At 32.8% G+C, this 17,100-nt stretch overlaps 2 protein-coding genes and 1 long non-coding RNA gene across 3 annotated transcripts; 2 read left to right on the top strand and 1 right to left on the bottom strand.

The window, feature by feature from the left end:
• Window positions 1–4,505: 4,505 nt before the first annotated feature.
• On the bottom strand, window positions 4,506–7,740 carry LOC100792778 (signal recognition particle 54 kDa protein 2). The gene is made up of 8 exons (XM_003531674.4): window positions 7,231–7,740; window positions 7,004–7,157; window positions 6,330–6,480; window positions 6,100–6,248; window positions 5,872–5,972; window positions 5,579–5,736; window positions 5,312–5,426; window positions 4,506–5,193 (listed from the first exon to the last, which is right to left on the bottom strand). The coding sequence occupies exons 1-8, from the start codon at window positions 7,559–7,561 to the stop codon at window positions 4,865–4,867; spliced, it is 1,488 nt and encodes a 495-aa protein (XP_003531722.1). The 5' UTR covers window positions 7,562–7,740; the 3' UTR covers window positions 4,506–4,864.
• A 255-nt stretch (window positions 7,741–7,995) lies between these two features.
• Window positions 7,996–12,959, top strand: LOC102669630 (uncharacterized). Its single transcript, XR_415581.4, has 2 exons — window positions 7,996–8,303; window positions 10,806–12,959. It is a non-coding gene; the product is annotated as an uncharacterized lncRNA (long non-coding RNA).
• A 1,241-nt stretch (window positions 12,960–14,200) lies between these two features.
• LOC100801078 (putative pentatricopeptide repeat-containing protein At3g15930) lies at window positions 14,201–16,632 on the top strand. Its single transcript, XM_003533020.5, has one exon. The coding sequence runs from the start codon at window positions 14,320–14,322 to the stop codon at window positions 16,534–16,536; it is 2,217 nt and encodes a 738-aa protein (XP_003533068.2). The 5' UTR covers window positions 14,201–14,319; the 3' UTR covers window positions 16,537–16,632.
• Window positions 16,633–17,100: the final 468 nt, after the last annotated feature.

Below are 17,100 nucleotides of genomic sequence, written 5' to 3' on the forward strand. Positions count from 1 at the left end.
ATATATATTCAATGTTTTAAGAAATAAACAATTGAATATTTAAACTAAAAAAATCAACTTGAATATATTTATTATCTTAATTACTCTTTTAATATATAAATTGCTTAAATCAATTAAGTTTGATCAAATAAATGATACCGATTTTTTTAAATAGATAAATCTGTCCTTAATACTAAATATTTTTAAAAAAATATTAAATAAGAAAATGTATTATTATATGTTAGTCATAATATTTGTCTGTGATTCTTAAAAATATAAGATAATATCTTGAAACAAACTTACAAATGAATAAATTACGTACTTTTTTTCCATGTTTGATTGAAATTTATTTTATTTGTTTTAACAAAAAAATTAATTAATTAGGAGAGACCTACTTTCATCATTATTCAATAACCCTATTTTATATGATACTAGAGTATCTAATCTGTGCCATGCACGTGTTAAATATTGTTCATGAATATTATTATAAAATATTTCAAATAAATAAATATTTTTAAAAAATTGTGTTAAGAATAATTTATTACTAATTTTTTTATTTATTTTAATCATGAATGATAAAGTATAACGTTTTTAATTATTAATTATTGTTGTTCATATATATATATATATATAGAATGATAAATAAGATCGGGATAAATTATCATAGTATATGTTTCTATACACACATTTTTTGTTCCTAGCATAAAAAAAAAATAATCCTGTACATATATCCATACGCGCTTGGGTAATATTTATTTCAATACTCATACCTTTCCACATTAGGTAGCTAAATATCGATACTCCTGTCTATAAAACATAATCAAAATAAAAACATTACTAAAAGAGTGTGTATTGGATTAGAATTTTAAAATATTATTTTAAAGTAAAAAAGTCTTATAAATTTTAAAAGATTATATTGAAGTGTTATTGTTTATCAGATTTTTTCAAAAATACTTTTATGATTAATATTTTATATTTTGGATTTTAATAGATTTATATTGTAAGAATAAAAAAGATTTAAAATAATTTTATGAATTTGAAAGGATTGTATGAATTTTCTTAAAAATATTCGAAATTACAAAGAGTTTTTTTAGTAAGTGAAAGTTTTGTTGATATAAAAAAAAGGAGCAAAAGACATGCCTACGGCCACCAAAGATACAAAACATTCTAAACCTGGTAATGCAAAACTATGGAAATAAACTTGGGCAATGTCCATGCATACAAAATAAAATAAAATAAAAAGGTGCCCCTTTATGCCCACAGACCACCCAAAGACCAAACTCTTAAAACCAAGACTACCCTTTGTTGATGCAGGATCCTGGTCACGACTCAATTTTTTGACTCCATTTCAATATCAATTCCAAGCTTGTCAAACCCAACAATAGCTTTACACAGACATACATTTTAATTGAAAAGGATCAACAATGATTTGTATAGTAGGAAAAAAAAATAGAAATGAAAGAAAGTCCGGGAAAATCTCAAGGTTTTAGGTAGAATTATTTGATATGTGTGGTATTTATATTTTTTCCCTTATAAAATCTATAAAAAATTATACTAAAAAATAATCCATTAAAATCTGTATGATTTTTAATGAAAGATAGTTATAAAAAATCTTAATTGAATATCATCAAATTTTATTGATATTAAAAAAATAATTCTAAATATCTTGATTGAATACTATAAGATTTTTTTATCTTATTTAAAAGTTTTGATTGAATATCACACAATTTTATTTTATAAAAAAGTATTTTAAAATATTTTTAAAATTTCAATTGAATACACCCCCTAAAATTAAAATCCTATTCAAAGATATTTTTTTATTACTGTCAAATACTGTTTATTCATTTTGGCACTCAAAATAATTAATTATAGAAAATTACATACAAAGATTAACAATTAATTATCATTTAATTGCTATTTAGGCTAACTAAGTTAATTAATTATACTTAATTACTTCAATTATATAAAATTTAAGCTTATAAATACTCCATTATGACTACGGAGGTGAGTGTTGTTGAGCATAGCTTAATGGTGTAGATTGTTCTTCACGGGACTAATACATTGCTAGGCATAGAACATCTTTAGGCATGACAACGGGGCCTGAACCCATGGGACCCATCCTGAACTTGCTCTGATTTTGACGGGGAAAATTTGAGTTGATCGGAGTCGGGATCAAATTGTCCTGATAGCTAAATTCGGGTTTGGGGTCGAGGATGAAATTCTCAATATCCGTCTCGAACCCGTCCGGCTAATAATTAATATATATAACACATTGAAAATGAAACTATTAGATTGAATTTTATGTTAGTGTTGGATTAGATTTTATGTTTTATTTAAAATTATATTTTTTATTTTATGAAAAATTATATTTTTTTAATAAAATTTTATAAAAATGTCGGGAACAGGACGTAACGAAAAAAACCTAACCCCTAGGGATGGGGATGGGTGTAAATATACACCCCCATCAATTTCGGGGGCGAGAACGAGAAGAAAAATGGAAAGTTCAGGGTGAGGTAAACAAAACCTAGCCTTAACCTGTCTCATTACCATGCCTAAACATCTTGTTCACCTCCAATAAAATTAGTGTATTAGTTTTTTTATGTCCCACCCTTCATTTCTTTCCGAATTCATCATATTTTGCTGTTATAAGAACTTTTCTCTTATCTACATAAAAAATCTCACGCTGCAAGTTCATAAATGAGAAAAAGAAAGTGGGAAGCCCTAAAATTAAAATAAAGAAAGAAAGAAAGAAAGAAAAACCAGTAGATAATAAGCAGTTCATAGAAGATGTAGAAGCGAACCAAAATATATCAATGAAAAAAGCTAGTAGGCAAGAAGAAATTATTTACAATTCAACTTTTTGATAATTTATAGAGAAACAACAAAAGGGGTATTTTTTTTATAAAAAAAATCAGAACCATTATTTTTTTAAAAAAATTATTGTGGTATTGAATTTGATTCACAAATGATTGTCCCCTAAAATATTCGTCTGTTCACAGTCACAAATTCATACTATTTTAGCCCAAAGTATTTTAAAATATTTTTTATTTTAAACTTCATTTTAAAAAGTGTTATTATTTTATTATAAAAATAAGTGGATTTTTTATTCAGCAAATTATTATAAAAAAAATTTATAACCTTTTCAGAATATTTTTTATAGAAGAAATTATTATTATATAATTTAAAATCTGATTAGACCTAATTTAAATGCATTCATTAAATGTGTGTTTTTTAAAATCTGTGATTGAAATGCAATTTTTAAAAATTAATGTCGAATTGAGAACAAATTGACAAAAAAATATTGAATTAGTCTAATTAATCTAAAAATTAATTATTTGAATTTAATTATAAAATATGATTTATAACAATTAATTAATTTAATTATATAATAATTAACTACTTTAATTATATAAAAATTAATTACTTTAATTATATTTCCAATTATACAAAATTTAACTGTAATCAATTAATCATTGAATTAGTCTATAAATCAATTTAAAATTAATATAATTTAATTTTTTAGGACCCTATAGAATATCATGTTTAAATTTCCCTTATAGAAATCATTTTCGTATGTATATATTATCTAAATGTTTATTTCATAAAATACACTATATAGGAACAGCCTAAAATAATTATTATATACTGTCAATACATAATCATTAAATTTCATTTATTTTCGTATAATTTTAAAAAATATTTTAATGTGTATCCTGCAAGATTATTTTCATATGACTAAAACCGATAGTAAGTAAAATTTTCTAAATATATAAATACCAAATCTACTTTTAACCTAGGTAGCTCAAGAAAGTTGTTGAAAAAATGCACAAGAAATCTCAATAGCTTTTTTTTAGATATGAGATTAGATTTAGGAGTATTTCTACCGCTAGAAGCCATGAGATTAATCTCCAAAAAAAATAAATGATCAATTAAAAGGCAACTAGAAGCCATGAGATTAATCTCCCAAAAACATAAATTATCAATTAAAAGACAACTCTTCTACCCACAAGCGTTGTTATTTGCATAGTTAAACCAATTGAGTGCGGATCAACTAGAACAAACCAAAGATCTCAAGTTTGCATTTAAGCATGCAGCTGTATTGAATAAGAAAGGCTTTGCCACACATAATGGTCCTATTCATTGTTGTCATATTTGCATAGCTAACAATCAATCATGTGTCATATGCTTAAAGGATCCAAATTACTAGCCATTTGTGTTGTGCACATTGAGTAACAAAACACGATAGTAGCCATCATATGATTAAGGTTAGTTCAAGCATTAAAACAACATTGGAAGAGGCCGGAGGAGAGGAAACCATTGTATTTTTTTATTTTTTTTTTGCTGACAAGGTATCCTCACAGTCGAAAACCATAATCGCTTGAGGAAGTAGGGTATCAATTAAGAGGAGATGCAAACCAGATAATAACTAAATTACAGGAAAATGTAATATTAGACCTAGTTAATGTCTGGTTGGGGCTAATGTGATTACCGCATTTCACTCTCATGAACTGCAAACACAAACCAACTGTCAGAATTAACTTCACCTTTTTCAGTATATTCAAAGAGGAGCAATATATAACATATTTATAATGTTACTCCTACAAGAACTTCCAATTCGCAATAAAATTGCTTTGACTTCACCTAAAGACTAAAAATATACAAGAAAAAGGAAAACAAGGGGGCTTAGTTTTACTGAAGAAAGGTTGTTAAGGTAAAATTGAAATGAACTATTCCAACCATTGAGACTGCTGCTGCAGATTGATTGATAAAACAATACATCTGAATTCAATGCGAACATTGCACACCAATGAGTTCTTGTGATTTGAAGTATTAGAGTTTGTAGTGGCGATCAAAAACAATCCTCAGCTCATATGCCACAGTCAATCTAATTATCACCACCACCAAACATTCCCATCATATCTTTAGCAGATCCCATCTGCTTCATCAAGCTTTGTAACCCACCCATGCCTCCGATTTGCTTTAGCATCTGTGGAGGGAGGACTTTGCTCATGTGCTGAGCATTCATATTTCGGGATAAGGCGCTCATTTCACCCTTCTTTGGTATTTTAAGCCCTTTCATTTTGCTCCAAATCTTTGCAAGACGTTTGTACTCTTCTAACATTTCCATTACTTCCCTAACTGGACGACCAGAACCTCGAGCTATTCGCATCATACGGGACTCATTAATGAGCTTTGGGTTTGAACTATCCAACTCTGAAACATATTAACCATTAAAAGTTAGCAGGTGAAGGTGCACAATTTCAATAAGAACAATGAATTTAATATACAAAAAAGTTTATCTTCTCAAAAAGGCCAAAAATTCAATGCTTGCCTTCGTTTGTCATCGAATCCATCATTGTCATGTAACGTTTAATTTTTGCCTGGCTTTCCTTTTCACGACCTTTTGGCATTAATTCAGCACTAAATCCAGGTAGCATAGAAAAGACCTACATAAGCCAACGAAGAAATTGTCTCAAAAAAAAATTGAGCAGCCTCTCTTTACACATTAACCAAGCAGCCAATTAGTATCTATTTAGTGCACAAATGTAAAATTGTGAGTATAGTAATAAAATCAATCAAACATAATAAGGGAGGTAACCTGGCTGATGGGGCCCATTTTAAGTATGTTCTGAAACTGCTCATACATAATCCTCAAGGTGAAGTTTCCTTCTGACAGCTTTTGAAGCAGTTCAGGCTGTTGATCCATAGGAACAACTTCATGAATTTTATCCATGAACCCAGACCAGTCTCCCATGCCTAGATCAAAAGTCATTGGCCAAGACTAAGAATTAATATTTAAGTGAACTGACACATAAATAGCCTATACTTAAAAAAGTGTTGCATAAGCATAACCCAACACTCATGTCAGGAAAAAAGGCAGAAAGCACACACCTAATAGACGACTGACAAATGGTTTAACGTCAAAAACTTCAAATTCGTCCATGTGTTCTCCAGTTCCAATGAATATGACAGGACTCTTTGTTGCTGCTACACTGAACATACAAAATTAATTAGATTCACAAATCATAAGATTAGGATTCAAACCACAACATACGTCATATTTACACGAGTTGATATGAAATCCTATAAATACAATACAATTATCCTGGTCATACTTACGCACTAAGAGCACCACCACCCTTTGCGTGGCCATCCATTTTAGTGACAATGACAGCTCCAACTGCAACACTCTGTTTAAATGCTTGAGCCTGATCAAAAGCAGCCTGACCGATACTGCTATCCATAACAAATATGACAAGATCTGGTTTCTGAACAATGCAACAGAAGATATTAGAGATAATTGACTATTGGAAACCGAAATTAACACAAACAGTATCCACAGAAAATACCGTTGCTTCTGAAACTTGGCGCATTTCTTCAAAAAGAGCAGCTTCCTGTTTGTGCCGCCCACTAGTGTCAACAATTATAAGATCACAGTTTTCTTGCTTGAATCGTTCAACCCCTTCCACAGCAATTTTCACAGGATCTGATTCCATATAGCTTCAGAAGAATTGGCCATGGCAACCAAAAAATTACTAGAGCACAAAGATCATAGGCAATGAAGTGCAATTGACATAGAAGCAAGCACTCTGTTCCTCACTTAATACATACTTGAAGCCAAACAATATCCCAAAACAAGATTTCGAAGTCCTTACTCACCAGAAGGCCAAATTCTTTACAAAATAATAAGTTATCAAATTCTAACCCAACATAAAATTGTAGACTGCAAAGCAATTCCAACATCTAGCAACTATTAACATTTTTCTAGAAGCAAATCTTCAAATTGTGCCTCGAAAAATAATCACCAGTTCTCTTGGAATACTATTCATCTAATAGTTTCAAAACATAATAAAAAAATACAAACATTCAAGGCATGATCTATACAGAAATACAACCTTAACTTTACTATCAGCATTCAACAGGTATATCATATGTGCAGCATGTCCAACAACAGAACAATAAGTCTACAGTTAAATCCAACCAGCTCTGAAATTCTCCAACAAGAAAAGAAACCAGCGTGTACCTTCCATAGAAAGGGATCTTCGCTTTAGTAGCATTTTGCTTCAACTGATCAAAAGCACCAGCTCTGAACGTATCCGCACACACCAGAGCAGGCTTCCAACCTTTCTTCTGATGATAAAACGCGTATTTTGTACACGTCGTCGTTTTACCAGATCCTGAAACACACAAAACACAGACATTCAATCATCATTCCATTTGCGCAAAAACGCATAACATTATAATACGAACCTTGCAAGCCAACGAACATGACGACGCTGGGTTTGCCCTTTTTGAGGGTAAAAGAGGGTTTTCCGGGATCGAGGATCTTGCAGAGCTCGTTGAAGACGGCCTGCTGGATGATCCTGCGCTTGTTGTGACCTGCGGCAAGGTCGTCGAGGTTGACGATGCTCTTGATGTTGGTCTGCATGTCGCGAACGAGCTTGAATTGAACATCGGATTGGAGAAGCGCGCGAGTGATGTCGTTGAGGCAATCGTTGAGGACTTTCTCGTCGATGATCGTCGCATTGCTCATCTGCTGAAGAGCACGCGAAATGCTACCACCTAACTCCGCGAGAACCATCTTCGCTCAGCTTCAGGTTCTTCCTCCGATCGCCGATCTGATTTTCGAGAATTAGGTTTTGCTTGTTTGCACCACCTTACCTTCGCCGCCGGTCTCTATACACGTCGTTTCACGTTTACACGCCCACCCTTGAGTTTTGATATTAGTATAATTATAAAAATAAAAATTTAATCTAATGTTATAGGTAAAATTAGGCTAATGTAGTTTTGGTACTTTTTTTTTATTTTATATTTTTAATTAATGATTTTAGTTCCTGAATTTTGGGTGCGTTTGTTTCAGTTTTCTTGTTAAGAAAAAACACTTTTTTTTAAAATAAAAAAATCACTTATTAAAGTTTTTTGCATGTTTGTTTAAATTTATTTCAAAATTGGATTACCCTTGGAGTATTTATTTTATTGGATATATATACATATACCGCGAACCCTATAAGTACCAAGAAGGGTTAGAAAGAAGTACAAATTGCGAAGCAGTTTAGAAGTTGCAAGTTTGAACCCTTGAATTTGATTGTTCCTTCGGCCGCGCGGACACATTGCGGCTTCCAACATCTTTGCTTTTGCTGCCGACTTCTCTCTCTCTCTCTCTCTCTCTATATATATATATATATATGTTTATCTCTCTATATATCTCAGCACTCCATTCTCATTCCATTCACTTCACTTCACAACGCAGATTCTCTCTTTCGCCGCCGTTGCAGTGGCAGTGGCAGTGGCACGTCCTCTCACGAGTCACCCTTTTTCTCAAGGTTCTCTCTCTGTCTGTTTTTGGTTTCACTCACTGTTGTGCGTTGTTGTTTATGTCTGATCTCTAAACGAATGAACGACAAACAATAAGAAACAACCCTGTTTATTATTTCAACTCATATCTCTGTTTTTAATCGTCTGTGTCTTCGCCATGCATTGTCATTGTGATGTTAAATGAGTGACTTGACAATTGTATTAAAGTGAAATGCTGCCTTGCGCTTACTTCGTGATATTTGCTGTTTTCTCTAAATAAATAGAAAAATCGTGGTTTTGTTTTATTGTTTGCTTAAATTTGATATTGTCTTCTCTATGTTTAGGGAGAGTTCTATATGCAAATGCCAATCCACCCCCTTCAGAGGTTTTATATTTGCATACAACTTAATTTTTTATACATATAATATACTTCAATTGCTGTGTGACTTTTATTTGCCTACAATGCTATCCACTATATGATATAGCAGATTATTGGCTTTCTGCCATTTTCTGCAACTTGCAATTGATAACACTGGTTTTACGTGGGTATATCTTGCAAGTGGAAGTTACTTCTAAAGCTAAAATAGATAATTAAAGCATGGACGAAAAAGTTATCCAATTGAAATTCAAATTGTAAACCGCCATGATATCTTTTAAGTTGTGAATTGTAAATCAAAGACTGAATTTTAAGATTTGGAGACAGAAATAAATTAAAATATATCATATAAATGACAAATAATACTCAACGTAAATTTTAAACTAGAAATAGACTAAATAGGTTAAACATAAGTCTCACCAAACAAAAGTGCAAGTCATAATTGAGCGTGTCAAGCCTCTATTTTGGAAAAATAATTAGAACAGGGCAATGGAATAACCAAGTAGAGTGCATGCATTAAATGAGTGGGTGATGAATAAAGTAGTGGAATAATCAATTAGGATACATTCTATTGCTTATATAAGTTTTCAATTTTTTTTTAACAAGAATTGTTGAAAAAAGTAGGAAAAAAAGAAGAAACAGGCATTGATTTGGGTGATACAAAATAGTACTGATTCATCCATGTATCATAAGATTCAACATTTGAGATTCATTATATGATGCAAAATGCTGGTTAGCTAAATCACATATAATGATATGATTCGAGTCATGAATCATAAGATTCTAATAACTATAACTATAGTGAATGGATTTTTTTTTTAATATTGTTGTAATAGTGTGCTAACTGGCTTTTTGACAGGATCCATGGAAAAAAGGATTTTGTTTGCACACTTTTTGTAGTAGTCAATAGCATTCTGTAGCGGAGTAGACAGTAGTCGGGTGTGCTATGAGATTCAAATTGTGAATTGGTTTTCAATATTGGTCATTGCAGTTGCAATGGTGTCAAAAATAGTGGCCATTTATGTGCTATAGTAGCGCTGCCATGATATAGGCTTCAGAAACCTATTTTTACCCTTGAAACAACATATTTATGTTTTTTTATCGGTAAAGTTGTGATTTCTCTCCTGGGTTTTAATGGATTTTGTGCTTCAGAAGCATAGTAGGATTTGAAATCCTTCGTCCTTGACCATTCCACAAAAAAAGTTACCTTTAATTTGATCCTTGTTCTTTCTCACTGTACAGGGCTGTTTTTTTTGTTTTTTGTTCCATTATTTTTTCTACCTTTACACTTACTAGTTCACATTCTGCTAATTTTTATCTAATTTGTTGTGTTCTTTTTCTATTAATTTCATCATCATCTTTCATTTGTTGACTTCATTGCTATGTTCTTATTACTCCTAGATTGATGGTGATAGTGTGTGTAAACTGCGACTTTACTATTTATCATGAACTTTTTTAATTTTGTTTTTGTTTTCAAGTATTTGTACGTGCAGTATAAAAATTCAGTTATTATAATATTTAAAATAACAGCCATCCCATTTCCCGCTATCCTGCTATAGCATTTTCATAGTTACCCACTATGTGCCGCTCTTTGAGTCCGAGATTGATAAGTATTTGTACAAAATTGTTGTGCGCTAATCCTTTAGTTATTATTAGTTTGTGTGTATGTTAAATAGCTTAGGGTTAGAAACATTGTGCTTAAAACTTTGTTTTTCATTTTAATCTAGAAACAGGAAACAAACAAAATGTGATGATTTGCCTCTGGAGGAAATACTACTATGAATGAGGTGGAAGTTTTGATATCTTTCCTGTAATGAACTGTGTTATCTTTGACAGTATGAGTGGATCTTTCACATGCTGATTTTCATTTTATATGATGCGGTTGAACCTTCCTCTGAAACTCAAGACTGTCCAACAAACCTAGAGATCTGGGTTCTTTGTTTTGCAGTATAATTTCCTTTTTACTTATATATCGTTTATCAGAGTTTGTCCTTAGCAGCTGAAGTTTTGTGGCATATTAAATTCTATCTCTTGCTCAATTGTTATTTATGTTTTGTATAAAATAATAGAATATAACTCTTAGCCTGCGTTGTTCATGTATGGAGTCAGCCACATATTGTTGCCCTTCTGATGTTCCATTCTTTATGTTTTCTAGGGTTACTCGTGCTATCATGGAGTTTGTTGCTTGTGCTAACCCTGATAATAATGATGAGATATCTGATTCTGAAACACAACCCAATAAGTGGATGAGAAAGAAGTCTATGGTGTGGGACTACTTCACAGTGGAAACGGTTGGAGCTGGATGTACCAGGGCCTACTGTAAACAGTGCAAAAAATCATTTTCTTATATAACTGACTCAAAATTAACTGGCACAAGCCATCTGAAAAGACACATTTCTTTGGGAATCTGTCGTGTGCTTCGGGAGAAAAACCAACAAAGATCATATCCTAAAACTGGTGGTTCTCTAGATACTGCCAATCCACTCAAGAAAGGGCCAAGAGCAACACCTGGGTTTGCTGGTAATGGTATCTCATTTTATCAGGAGCATTGCAACCATGATGTCGCTAAAATGATAATCTTACATGATTATCCACTTCATATTGTGAAACAACAGGGTTTCATTGATTTTGTGTGGATGCTTCAACCCCAGTTCAATCCATTTTGTCTAAATTCTGTTGAAGCGGATTGTGTTGCTATGCACCTCAGAAAAAAGTGAAATCTGTTGAATGTTATTAATGGGATTCATGGCCAAGTGAGCCTTTGGATTTGTGGACTTCCAACCAGGCAATGGGCTATGTTTTTGTTCAAGGACACTTCATTGATAGTGATCAGAAATTACATCATCCTATTCTCAATGTTGTTACAGTACCATTTCCCATTCTGACAACTCTTTAAATCAAACTTTAGTGACCTGCCTATCTGATTGGCATTTGGAGGGTTGGCTGTTTACCCTTGCGCTTGATAAATCTTTTTCAGTGAGGCTGTGATGGGAAATCTGAGAGGCCTTCTCTTTGTTAAGAACCCTGCCATCCTCAATAGTCAGTTGTTAAACCAGAATGGTTATGCTCGTGCTCTTAGTCATTTTGCAGCAGATGCACTATTGGCAACAAGAGAAACTATTAGCAAAGTTCGCAAAACTGTAATGCATGTTAAATCTTCCGAATCCCATAAAAGGAAGTTTATAGAGCTGAAACAACATCTACAAGTACCAAGTATGGTGGACCTTTCAATTGATGACCAGTATAAATGGAACACAACATATCATATACTTGTAGCTGCCTGTGAATTAAAGGAAGTCTTCACTTGCCTTGATACCATTTATCCTGATTACAGAATGACTCTAACAATGGGTGATTGTAAGCGGGTTGACACTCTGCACATATTTGAAGTATTTGTATGATGCAGCTAAAATTTTGACTGTGCAACCATGCCCAACTTCAAACTTATTTCTTGCTGAAGTGTCAAAAGTTCAGGTGGAGTTGACATATGCGGCCTTCAGCCAGGATCCTTTCCTTAGCAGTTTGTTTTTGCCTTTGCACAACAACTTTGACCAATATTGAAGAGGAAGCTGTCTCATCTTGACAATTGCTAGTAGCTATGGATCCAAGGCATAAAATGAAGCTTGTCAAATTCCCCTTTGCTAAGATATTTGGTGAGAATGCTGAGGCATGGATAAAAATAGATGAGGATGTCTTCGTGAACTTTTTATTGAATATAGCATGCAAATGTTTCTTACAGAAACAAATGGCGATGAAGGGGATGACATTATGATAAAAGAAACATGCTAGAAGGGTCAATTGACTGCTCACTTTTTGTTGATGTGGTTGAATTTTCTGATAATTTTACATATCTGATTTTACGGGTAACCCACAATTTAAGTCAGAATTGAATGAGTATTTGGAAGAGCCTATGCTGACCAGCGTAGAAGAATTTGATATTCTGAACTGGTGGAGAGTAAATGGATTGAAGTACCCAACATTGTCTAGAATCACATCTGATGTTTTGTCTTTACCAGTTTACACTGTCTGCAGATTCTGTTTTTGACTCACAAATTAGAAAAATGGATAGCTACCGGAGTTCTTTAAGCTCCCTTGACTCTTGAGGTCCTTATTTGTGCCAAAGATTGGTTCCAGTCTGAATGACGATAGATATTTCAAATGTAAATGCGAAAATGAGATTTTAGGTATAGGTTTCTTCACGTAGGGATAGATTATTGAGGAGATTTTAATTCGTGTCATTTAATTCGCGTGACTGTCAGATTTTTTTATTACATTATAGATTATAGTATAAAGATCAATTCTATTCAAATTCCATCTTTTTTTGTCCAAAAAACCCTTTTGTACCAAAAAAACGATTGCATTCATACTTTAATTGTTTCAATGAAAAACCTGAAAGATTCGTAGTTTCAAATTTTGAATGAAGGACTTGGAAGGATTGTTTTTCCAGGGGATATACATTGGCAATTTTTTATCCCGCGGGTATAGACTTCGGCCTAAATATTCTTTACTAATTTGATGTATGTGCTTGATAGAAGAGACTATATATACCTCAGTTACCCTTGCATGTTTACTTCACGTATTTTCATCAATATATTAAAAAAATTAGGTTGAAATTCGAATCGACCAAATTTCTGAATCTTACTTTAGATTGTTTCAAGTTTCAACTAATTTATAAATTCACTGGATACAAAATTAAAGAGAGATGGGTCTGGGGGCGAGCCAAGGGAAGACATGGTGTAGGAGAAGAGATGGAAGGTTCCGAGGTTGGGATCTATGGCATTAGATGAAGAATGAGAAGATTGGGGTTTGTGAATTGGGAAAATATTGAAGAGGAAGATGAATGAATAAGACAAAATTAAAGATAATGGAGGTTTTTGGCTATTAAATCAATTATTTTAAAATTTAAAAAATGATTAAAATGAGATATTTTAAAAAATTAAAAGTAATGGAATTTTTAAAATTTAATATTAAAATAAAACAACTTAAAATATAATGGATCAAAATTACACTAAGCTATTTTAAATTTATGTTTAATTCAAATTTAATTTTGAAAGTGTTTGGATGGGGTCTTTTTGTTTTTAATGAATAAATCCTTTTTATATCTTTTATTTTTGTGAATGAAATCTTTTTTTTATCTCTTTTACCCATTTTTTAATTTTTTTAAATACAATAATTTTTATCGAATTATTTAAACAAGTATTTATCATGAAATTGGGAGATATATGAAAATAATATATTCATTATTCAAATAATTATATATTTAAATTATTTTATTTAAAAAATATTTTTCTTTGATAATTTTTTAAAAACTAAAAAGATTATTTTTCAAACATTAATCTATCCTAAACATGCAGCTAGAGTTGTTGATTTATTCCGCAATTAGTATACTAATGCATAAGCATATATTTATCATACCTTAAAAAAACTCAGCAAAAATAAATCATACCTTAAAAAAAACATATATTTATCATATAATATATAGTCCAAAAATATTTTTGCCTTAAAAACCGTTGATGGAATCAGTTCTTACTTGTTGGATTCGAAGTATGGTTATATTGTCTTGTTGGATTGAAGTAGAATCATGAAAGAGCACAAATAATGAGTGGATCGTTGATACATTGATCTTACATGTATCGTTGATACATTGATCTTACATGTAGTTAAAAATAATGAAGTTATGTTTGCCAATTCCTTTGTCTTTTTCGCTTGCAACCTTGACACTTTCACTTTCTTGGTTCCCTAAGAGAATGATTTCACACTGCTTTGGAGAATCTCCAATCTCTTTGCTTGAAAAGTGCAAGTCCATGTACCAGCTAAAGCAAATTCACTCCCACACCATCAAAATGGGTCTCTCTTCAGACCCTTTATTTCAAAAAAGAGTTATAGCCTTCTGTTGTGCCCATGAATCAGGGAAAATGATCTATGCCCGTCAGGTGTTTGACGCAATCCCGCAGCCAACCTTGTTCATTTGGAATACCATGATCAAGGGGTATTCTAGGATTAACCATCCTCAGAATGGAGTTTCCATGTATCTATTAATGCTGGCTAGTAACATCAAGCCTGACCGTTTTACATTTCCGTTCTTGTTGAAGGGATTTACCAGAAACATGGCTTTGCAGTATGGGAAAGTGTTACTTAATCATGCAGTGAAGCATGGATTTGATTCCAATTTGTTTGTGCAAAAGGCTTTCATACATATGTTTTCCTTGTGCAGGCTTGTGGATTTGGCTCGCAAGGTTTTTGATATGGGTGATGCATGGGAAGTAGTTACCTGGAATATAATGCTATCTGGCTATAACAGAGTTAAGCAATTTAAGAAATCAAAGATGCTTTTTATTGAAATGGAGAAGAGAGGGGTGTCACCCAATTCAGTTACTCTAGTTTTGATGCTTTCTGCATGCTCCAAATTGAAGGACTTAGAAGGGGGCAAGCACATTTATAAGTATATAAATGGAGGTATTGTTGAACGTAATCTCATATTGGAAAATGTTTTAATTGATATGTTTGCAGCCTGTGGAGAAATGGATGAAGCACAAAGTGTTTTTGACAATATGAAGAATCGAGATGTGATTTCTTGGACTTCCATTGTTACTGGGTTTGCCAATATTGGTCAAATTGATTTAGCTCGGAAGTATTTTGATCAAATCCCTGAGAGAGATTATGTTTCCTGGACTGCTATGATTGACGGCTACCTTAGAATGAACCGTTTCATAGAGGCTTTGGCACTTTTCCGTGAGATGCAAATGTCAAATGTGAAACCTGATGAGTTCACCATGGTTAGCATTCTTACAGCATGTGCACATCTGGGAGCACTTGAACTAGGGGAGTGGGTAAAGACTTACATTGACAAAAATAGTATTAAAAATGATACTTTTGTTGGGAATGCTCTAATAGACATGTACTTTAAATGTGGGAATGTCGGGAAAGCAAAAAAAGTATTCAAGGAAATGCATCACAAAGACAAATTTACCTGGACAGCAATGATAGTTGGCCTTGCCATCAATGGCCACGGTGAAGAAGCTCTAGCCATGTTTTCAAATATGATAGAAGCTTCAATTACACCAGATGAGATTACCTATATTGGTGTCCTGTGTGCATGCACACATGCAGGCATGGTAGAGAAAGGACAAAGTTTTTTCATTAGCATGACCATGCAGCATGGAATTAAGCCTAATGTGACACATTATGGATGCATGGTTGATCTACTTGGTCGTGCTGGGCGTTTAGAAGAAGCCCATGAAGTCATTGTGAATATGCCTGTAAAACCAAATTCAATTGTTTGGGGATCACTTCTTGGTGCTTGTAGAGTTCACAAAAATGTGCAACTAGCAGAAATGGCAGCTAAACAAATTCTTGAGTTAGAGCCTGAAAATGGGGCTGTTTATGTCTTGTTATGTAATATATATGCTGCCTGCAAGAGATGGGAAAACTTGCGTCAGGTCAGGAAACTGATGATGGAGAGGGGAATTAAGAAAACACCAGGTTGCAGTTTGATGGAACTGAATGGCAATGTTTATGAATTTGTTGCTGGGGACCAGTCACATCCTCAATCTAAAGAGATATATGCGAAGTTAGAAAACATGATGCAAGACTTGATAAAAGCAGGGTACTCACCTGATACATCAGAGGTTTTCCTTGATCTAGGGGAAGAGGATAAGGAGACTGCACTTTACCGGCACAGCGAGAAGTTGGCTATTGCTTATGCTCTTATTAGTTCAGGGCCTGGAATTACCATAAGAATAGTGAAGAACCTTAGAATGTGTGTGGATTGTCACCATATGGCAAAGCTTGTGTCAGAAGCTTACAATAGGGAACTAATAGTTAGGGATAAAACCAGATTCCATCATTTCAGGCATGGTTCATGTTCATGTAATAATTTCTGGTAAACATTTTAACAAGAAGATCCTGAAAAGTAGCTACAAGCCTACATGTGGCAAAGTTCTAACTTTAACATTGAAATGCATGTTCTATATTTCTGTGCTTAGGCAAGTATATGCCAATTTTGATCCTCATTCAAATCTTATAGAAACTAGACTGTTTGGGCAAATATATTGACTATCACAATTAAATTACTTTCTAAACTTGATCTAATATATATAAAAAATTAACGGTGATTCCAACCATAAATTGCATTGCACAGGTGTCTGGTAAAAGTAGAGTCATGACACACCTTAATTACAATGAAGGGTAAAAATGTTTGCTCTATGAAACAAAATTAAAAGGAAAAAAAAAACTGGTCAGATTATTACACTTGCTTATGCCAACTAATTTATGAAATGGGATTCACCAAGCGCAATTTAAGCTGGTTTTGTTTCACTGCCAATGTCAAGAACACGTGCTAATCTTGATGGAGCTGATCTATATATAAACAATAACCGAGGTCTAAGGTTTCACTGCCAAGTTTGAAGGGCTTTGATCTCCAAGACTAACGTACATAATCAAGTCGTTAC

The sequence above is a fragment of the Glycine max genome, chromosome 8 (genome assembly GCF_000004515.6).
Source record: "Glycine max cultivar Williams 82 chromosome 8, Glycine_max_v4.0, whole genome shotgun sequence".
NCBI classification, from domain to species: Eukaryota; Viridiplantae; Streptophyta; class Magnoliopsida; order Fabales; family Fabaceae; genus Glycine; species Glycine max.